At 39.0% G+C, this 8835-nt stretch overlaps 1 protein-coding gene and 1 pseudogene across 5 annotated transcripts in view; both read left to right on the top strand.

The window, feature by feature from the left end:
- SEPT2 (septin 2) overlaps positions 1–8835 on the top strand; it is a 40260-nt gene that overhangs the window by 9240 nt on the left and 22185 nt on the right. For all 5 annotated transcript variants that reach the window (XM_012810410.2, XM_023518242.1, XM_023518243.1 and 2 more), the window contains exons 2-3: positions 514–543; positions 1819–1939. In XM_012810410.2, the coding sequence (XP_012665864.1) occupies positions 535–543; positions 1819–1939 (130 nt within the window). In that variant the 5' untranslated portion in view covers positions 514–534. The remainder of the gene's footprint in view (positions 1–513; positions 544–1818; positions 1940–8835) is intronic.
- LOC105887830 overlaps positions 7928–8835 on the top strand; it is a 1889-nt pseudogene continuing 981 nt past the window's right edge.

Consider the following 8835-nt stretch of genomic DNA (forward strand, 5'->3'; position numbering starts at 1 on the left):
TAGAGTGCCCTGGCATCTATAGCTCCAAAGTGCTGGGCTAATTAGCCACACATGGCTAATTTTTAAATACACCTTCCTAACAGTTGACCAGCAATTCCACTCCTAGGTATTTACCCAAGAAAAATGAAAATATACACAGATTATACTCCATATTAGGCCAGAGTTGTTGTTTTTTTTTCCTTTTTTTTTGAAACAGAGGCTCACTTTGTCAGCCTTGGCAGAGTGCCATGGCATCACAGCAACTTCAAACTCTTGGGCTTAAGTGATTCTCTTGCCTCAGCCTCCCAAGTATCTGGGACTATAGGCACCAGCCACAAAACCCAGTTATTTTCAGAGACAGGGTCTTGCTCTGGCTCAGGCTGGTCTTAAACTCCTGAGTGCAGGCAATCCAGTCACCTTTGCCTCCCAGAGTGCTGGATTACAGACATGAACCACTGCTCCTGGCCCTATGTAAGTCTTTTTATAGGTCAGTTCATGATGTTAAATATGTGCGTATGGTTTTTGTCTTCACAGGTACAGAAAACTTCACCAAAGATGTCCAAGGTAAGACTATACTTTATCATGTATTCCGAGCAGTGATTTTCAACTGGTATGCCATGAAAATTTTTAGAAATCATTAATTAAATTATTTTCAAAAGACGTTCAAGGCACAATAAGTATATTCTTTACTTTTTATTTTTTGATAAACATAATTTAAGTTTTAAGTGTGCTCCAGAAGTTTAACTACAGCATCAAGGGCGCCATGTGATAAAAAAGGTTGAAAAACATTGGTTTAGAGTATAAAGAGAAACTGTTTTACGTAAGTTTTCAGACTGTTTTCTGTCAAAATTTATATGATTCATTACTTTTTAATACAACTAGTATATTTGACTCATTAAGACAAAGAGGACTAATTGTCATTCTCAAAGCTTTGTGCTTTCTCATTTTTTAGGCTTCTGTTTTCTTTTTTCTAAATATATCACTAGTAGACATTTATTGTCCTTAGATCTTTCCCAGCAGATGAAATAAAAGGTTACAATGGTGATAAATTATTATTATAAAATTGATGGGGCTCTTAGACTTGATAAATTGGTTTGGAACAACCCTTGCAAGTTAGCCCAGCGTCCTGAGGTAAATTAGTTCTTTTTTTTTTTTTTTTTTTTTTTGAACAGAGCCTCAAGCTGTCTCCCTGGGTAGAGTGCCGTGGCATTACAGCTCACAGCAACCTCCAACTCCTGGGCTCAAGCGAGTCTCCTGCCTCCGCCTCCCAAGTAGCTGGGACCACAGGTGCCCGCCACAATGCCCAGCTATTTTTTGGTTGCAGCCGTCATTGTTGTTTGGCGGGTCCGGGCTGGGGATTCGAACCCGCCACCTTAGGTGTACATGGCTGGCGCCTTAGCCGATTGAGCTATAGGTGCCGAGCCAGGTAAATGAGTTCTAAAGAACATATACTGCAGAATTTATGGTCAAAACTGCAAGATGATTGTTTCTCTTTGCCTTTTATTTTTGGGTTTATGGGTGTACATTACTATCCAGTATAAAATCATACTAAGTTTTGTTTTATGTACAAGAATTAGTATGGAATACAGGTAAACAAAAAAGAAAATAAAAATTTGTCATTCTTCTAGCAGAAATAACCATTGTTGCCATTTTATGTATATCCTTTTTACACCTATACTATCAGTTTTCTGATAGAAGTAAGACTTTTTGGAAGTGTTGATTTATATAATTTTTTATATGTGAGAATGACTAATAGTTTTTGCAACGTGTCTAACTGATTATCTTAAAAGCAACTACTAAGGTTTTGTGTTGTTTTTTTTTTCCTTAATCTTGTTTTAGCAACAACCAACTCAGTTTATAAATCCAGAAACTCCTGGCTATGTTGGATTTGCAAATCTTCCCAATCAAGTTCACCGAAAATCAGTGAAAAAAGGTTTTGAGTTCACACTAATGGTGGTTGGTAAGAAATTAATTTATAGTCTCAAACTTAGTAATCACTTATCTCCCCTTCCAACCTGTGGAGCATAATAGTAGCATAAAATAAGAGGAAAAGATTTTTATTGACAGAATCAAATAACTTGGGAATTTGAAAATATGATAGAACCGCCATCATTAACCTCCTTCCCACATTGACCTCCTCCTTAGGTTGACCTAGCTTTCATAGACCAGACAGGCACCAAATGTACTCAATGGCAATTCCTTATGTTGACCAGTTTGTTGACCTTGGGTGGTCAACTTACAGAAGTTCTACTGTATGTCAAGTAAAATTGCAGTTTTTCTGTTACTTCCTTATTTAAACGTAGAGAAAGGTTTTGCTCTTTCTGTGGTGGCTAGCCTCCAAAATGGCCTCTAGTGATCCTTGACTCCTAGTATTCACAGCCCTTTCTAGGGTCCTCCCATAGTGAATAGAATTTAATGTATAATCAACAGCACATTGCAGAAATTAAGATGTGACGCCTCCAAGACTAGAGCATAAAAGACATTGTGGCTCCCACCTTACCTAGTCTGGAATTAGTCACTCTAGAGAAAGCCACCTGCTATCTTGAGAAGATGCTCCAGGAGCCTTGTGGGAAAGTCTACCAGGCAAGGAGGTGTGCCTGCCAGTAGGTATGTCAGTGATCGGTCTCAGGGATACCCTCTAGCCCAGTCACCCTTCTGATGGATGACTACCATTCTAGCTTTCATACTCTCTGTAACATTATGGTAAGCCCTAAGCCAGAACCACCTGCTTTTAGACATTCCCAAATTCCTCACCTAAAAAGTGTATAAGATACCGTTTATGGATGTTACAGGCCTCGTAAGTTTTGCAGTAATTGTTACATATTAGCTAACTAATATAGTCATAGCTAATTAGAATTGTATTTGCTTAATTCTCATTTTAAAAATTACCAACTCTTGGCTAGGTGTGGTGGCTCACGCCTATAATTTTAGCACTCTGGGAGGCTGAGGGAGGAGGATTGCTTGAGCTCAGGAGTTGAAGATCAGCCTGAGCAAGAATGAGACCCTATCTCTGCTAAAAATAGAAAAACTGGCCAGGCGTTGTGGTGGATACCTGTAATCCTAGCTACTTGGGAAGCTGAGGTAAGAGGATTACTTGAGCCCAAGAGTTTGAGGTTGCTGTGAACGATGATGCCATGCCACTCTGTGGAAGGCCACAGAGTGAGACTCGTATCTCAAGAAAAAAAAAAAAACTACTAAAATTTTAGTGGCAGACTTCCTAGCCTCCAGAACTATAAGAAATACATTTCTGGCTCGGTGCCTGTGGCTCAAGAGGCTAGGGCGTCAGCCACATACACCTAAGGTGGTGGGTTCAAATCCAGCCCAGGCCCACCAAACAACAGTGACGGCTGCAACCAAAAAGTAACTGGGTGTTGTGGTGGGCCCATGTGGTCCCAGCTACTTGGGAGGCTGAGGCAGGAGACTCTCTTGAGCCCAGGAGATGGAGGTTGCTATGAGCAGTGATGCCACGGCACTCTACCCAGGGTGACAGCTTGAGGCTCCTGTCTTAAAAAAAAAAAAGAAATACATTTCTGTCACTTTTATATTAGTCTGCGATATTCTGTTACAGCAACACAAAACAAACTAAGATAAGCCCTCCTAACCTGAATACTTAGAAGATTGTATAAAATATATAAACTACTCCTTCAAGACATTGGATAACAGGCAGTGTAGGATTTTGATCCTTAAGTGAGCAAATTATGTAAAGTCACTCCAGCTTTCTACCATTTTCCTGCCCTGCTATATGGGAAAGTAAATCAGGAGTACAGCAGTCTCTCAGGGTTGAGAGGACAGATCACAGTTAAGGATGCTGACATGACTGGGAGATAGTGGGGCAGGGTTCCATAAAAGAGAAAGAAATTAAAGAAATTACCCTGGTGCAGTGGGTCATACTTACAATCCTAGCATTCTGGGAGGCTGAGGCTGCAGGATCCTTTGAGCTCAGAAGTTCAAGACCAGCCTTAGCAAGAGCAAGACCTTGTCTCCTAAACTAGCCAGGCATTGTGGCAGGTGCCTGTAGTCCTGGCTACTTGGGAGGCTGAGGAAGGAGGATCACTTGAGCCCAAGTATTTGAGGTTGTGAGCTAGGCTGCCATAGCACTCTACTTGGGGTGATAAAGTGAGTCTACTCTGTCTCAAAAAAAAAAAAAGAAGAAAGAAAGAACTCTAGAAATATCACTGGAGATCCTATTGAAACTTTGGCTGAACAAACATGGGAAGGGTAAGATTCCATGGAGATTGGTGATGAAATACCACCAGGAGACTAAGAGCTAGACGGGAGACTGCACAGGGTATGAGAGCACATGTGGTCAGGAGGTGTTTGTGTTCCAGCAATCGAAAAAGGAGAAATCTTACTGAATACCCAGGTGCTCAGTAGAAGTTCCAGAAAATTCTTGCCTAGTTCGGCTCACCTAGGTATGTGTATAAAGGTTGTTGTGAATCTTTCTAGACAGAGCTGATAAACAAGCCTTGAAAGGATCAAGTTCATCTGCAAATAAGTTAACTATTTGCTAGGGCAGAGTGATGAGTCATTAAAGAAAGGCATCAAAATCCAAACATTTACAGTGTAATATACACAATATCTAAGAACTGATTATGTGGTATCAGAGAAGCAAAAAAAGGTACATGATCAGGAAAAGTATCAGGCAATAGAAACAGATCCAGAGATGATAGAATTGGCAAACAAGAACCTTTAACTATTTAATGTGCTCCTGTACTTAAAGGAAAACATGTATATAATGAGATAAATGGAAAATACAAGAAAAGAGTCAAGTTGAACTTCTAAAGATTAAAGTACAACATCTGAAGTGAAAACATTTTTAGGATAAGCCTAATAGCAGATTGTACAGTGCAGATGGAAAAAACAGCGGCAGTTGTCTAACGTGAAGCACAGAGACTAGGCCTAGTGTCTCAAGTCTGTGTTCCACACACTTTGTAAGCTGATGCAGGAGGATCACTTGAGGCCAGGAGTTTCAGACCAGCCTGAGTAACACAGTGAGGCCTGGTCTCTACAAAAAGTAGAAAAAAATTAGCTGGGTGCAGTAGCTCATGCCGATAGTCCTAGCTATATGGGAGACCAAGGCAGGAGAATCACTAGAGCCCAGAAGTTGGATGTTACAGTGAGCTATGATTGTACTACCATGTTCCAGCCTGGGTGCCAGTGAGACCCTGTCTGAAAATAAGCAAACTAAATCACAGAAAAGGAATAGATGAGAAAAGAACAAGAAATTGAATAAACCTTAAGTGGACTCTGGTACGCTCTAGGCAGTCTAATATACAGATAATTTGTATTGATACAGAAAAAAGGGAGGAACAAAAAAAGTATGAAAAAAAATAAGACCTGGAAACTGGCCAAAGTTGGTGAAGATTGTAAATGCACAAATCTAAGAAGCTCAACAAATACCAAGCAAAACAGATATAAAGAACACTGCATCAAGACACATAGCAAGCCTCCAGCTTACAAACTAGATCGGTTCTGTAGGTTTGTTCTTAAGTTGACTTTGTTAAATTATAACACGTACTTTTTACCAGTTACTTATAGTAGCCCCTGTTCGTAGGTGCAAGTCTTGTATCAGTCTTAATGTTTGTAACTCAGGCTTACTATGATAGCCCCAGTATGTAAGTCTCATGTTTGTAACTCAGGGACTACCGGTAGAACTAGTCTCCAGGAACAACTGGTGAGACATTAGGCCAGCGATTCTCAACCTGTGGGTTGCAACCCCTTTGTAACAATGAAAATACTTCGTGGCATTAGGAAGGTTGAGAACCACTGCATTAGGCAGACTAGATGTACAGAAACACAGACAGTTTATCTCAAGGGCCCATGATGAACAGGTGAAGAGAAAAGTCTCAAAATGAGCTAGAAAAAAATAAAGGAAATTATCACCTATAAATCAAAGGCCAAGAACGATGCAGCCTGTAAGGGACATTTTCAAAACATTAGAAGAATAAAACCATCAGCCTAGAATTCTGTGTTTGTCACAAATGTCCTTTTAGAATAAGGTGAAAATGGAAGAGGAAATACAGACATTTTCAGACAGGTTAAGTTAAGAGGATTTATCACCGTCAGACCTGCATTACAAGAAAGCTAAAGTGAAATTCTTTAGTTAAAAGCAAGGATTCCAACTGAAACTCAGTCCACACTGAGGAGTGGAGAGAAGGACAAATGTGTTGATAAATAGAAATTACTTTTCTTGCTTTTTAATTGCTTTCACAGATAGTTGACTATTTAGAACAAAAATCACAATGTACACATCTAGAAATAAAATTAATAAGGGTAGCACAAAGGACAGGAAGATGAGAAAAAGTGGACTATTGTGAACTTCACATATTTTATATGAAGTAATAAGAGTGTCCTTTACATGCTGTGTTAATTCATGTTGTAAACTCTAGAGCAACCACTAAAAAAAAAAAGACAAACACCAGGCTAAAAGCTAATAGTGTTGCTAGAATAAAAATATAAAAATTACTCAATTGAGAAGAAAGCTGGAAAAGAAAAAAGAGATGACACAAGTGGAACAAGATGGCAAATTAGTAGACCTGACACAGGTATGTCAACAATGATATGTAAATAGACTAAACACTGCACGTAAAAGTCAGAGACTATCAGAATGGGTTATGACCTTATATTGTCTACATAGAAAACACTTTAACTGTAGAAACATAAATAGGTTAAAGAATAGAAGAATGGAAAGTTATACACACTCCAGTCACAAGAAAGCTAAAGTGGCTATGTTAGTAACAGACAAAATAGACCCCCTGTCTGCCTCTGGGATATTACCAGAAATACAGAAGCATATATGATAAAGGTAAAGGAATCAGTCAGCTTCACAAAGTGTACAGAGCTTCAAAGCATATGATGCAAAATTTGAGAGGAAAAAGAAATCTATAGTAAATTTTAAGCACTCCTCTTTTAGTAATATGTAAGACAGAAGATCAGTAAAGTTGTAGAATATTTTTCTTTTGCAGTAGAGTCTCACTGTGTTGCCCAAGCTAGAGTGCAATTGTGTCATCACTTCAGTTCCTGGGCTCAAGCAGTCCTCCTGCCTCAGCCTTCCAAAGTGCTAGGCTAATTAGCCACACACAGCTAATTTTTAAACATACCTTCCTAACAGTTAAGACCCAGTAATTCCACTCCTGTTTACCTAAGAGAAATGAAAATATCCACAGATTTTCACAGATTGGCATTTACCTGCAGTGGGTACTGGAGTGAGTGGAGTTATACAATGGAATTCTTTAGGGTTATGGAAATTCTGTATCATGAGTGGAGTTAGGTTGTCTTAGTAAATGCTTTTGCACAAATTAATCCAAGTATGGAGTTTAAATGGTTGCATTTTTTTTTTTATTGTTGGGGATTCATTGTGTGTACAAAGAACCAGGTTATATTGATTGCATTTGTTAGGTAAAGTTCCTCTTATAATTGTGTCCCACCCCCAAAAGGTGTGTCATATACCATGACCCCCTTCTCTCCTTCCCTCTCTGCTCTCCCCTTTGCCTACTCCCACGCCCCACCATGTTCTAAGTCATTAATTGTCCTCATATCAGAAATAGATACAGAGGATTCTTGCTTCTCCATTCTTGCGATGTTTTACTAAGAATAATGTGTTCCACTGCCACCCAGGCTAATACAAAAGATGTAAAGTCTCCATCTTTTTGATGGTTGAATAGTATTCCCTGGTATACATATACCACAACTGTTTATCCATTCCTGGGGTGGGCGTTTAGGCTGTTTCATTTTGGCAATTGAAAATCGAGCTGCAGAGTACAGCCCTGGTTCCATGTGGCGTGAAAGTAGGAGGCATATCTTTAAAGTTGATGACGATAAGTGGAATTGCCTAGTAGTATCAGGTTATAAAGTGACCAAACCAAATGTGATCCTCCGTTGAAGCAAGACGACTAACTGTATAGTGGAGAAGAAAGTAGAAAGGAAATCAGTCCAGAAGCCTGAGAATATGATGAACAAACGGATAGGTGACAAGATTTGCAAGTTGCATCCATCTTAAAGTGCAGACTGAAGAAAAGACAGTAATATAAGAAAATTAGAAAAGTACTTCTGATCTCAGACTTTCTATCTTTTAAGGCAACTCCTTTTTGAAGTTTTGAGTTCAGAAGACATTCAGAATTAATTATGAGAAAAGTTGTATAGGAAAGAATTATCATTTTAATTAGCCTGGAAGTCCTCTGGCTTATTCTTATGGTATTCTCTTTAAGTGTAAATCAGTGTGGAAATGCCTTCAGTTTAAAAAGTTTGTATCCCTCTTTTATTAGAGCATTCACACTGAAGAGAAATCCTATGTTTATTGAGTTGGGAAACTTAAACTCACATGCCACATCTCATTGAATGTAGAAGTCATGCTGAAGAGAAATCCTATCCTTCTAAGGAATATTGAAAAGCCTTTAGCTAGATGACAAATTTCACTAAACAGCAAAAAATTCATGCTGGAGAGAAACCAATGAATGCAGCAGTACATCATTAAATATTAGAAAATTTATACTGGAGAGAAAGCTTCTTGAATATACTGACTATGATAACATTTTCTCTCAAATCTTATCCTTTACTTTGCATTTGAAGGTCATTACACAGAGAAACCTTATAAATGTAAGAAATGTGGAAATATGTTTAGCCAAAAGTAAATTCTCATTCGTCAAAAAATTCATACTGGAAAGAAACCTTGTGAATGTGGGCAAGCTTCCATTCAGATGTCACAAGTCAGCAGAGAATTTATAGTAGGGAAAACCCCTCCCTTTCTTTTTTTTTTTTTTTTGGAGACAGAGCCTCAAGCTGGCCCCCTGGGTAGAGTGCAGTCGCATCACAGCTCACAGCAACCTCCAACTCCTGGGCTCAAGCGAGTCTCCTGCC

This window comes from Otolemur garnettii, unplaced genomic scaffold, assembly GCF_000181295.1.
Source record: "Otolemur garnettii isolate 467f Iridium unplaced genomic scaffold, OtoGar3 scaffold00133, whole genome shotgun sequence".
Classification (NCBI taxonomy): domain Eukaryota; kingdom Metazoa; phylum Chordata; class Mammalia; order Primates; family Galagidae; genus Otolemur; species Otolemur garnettii.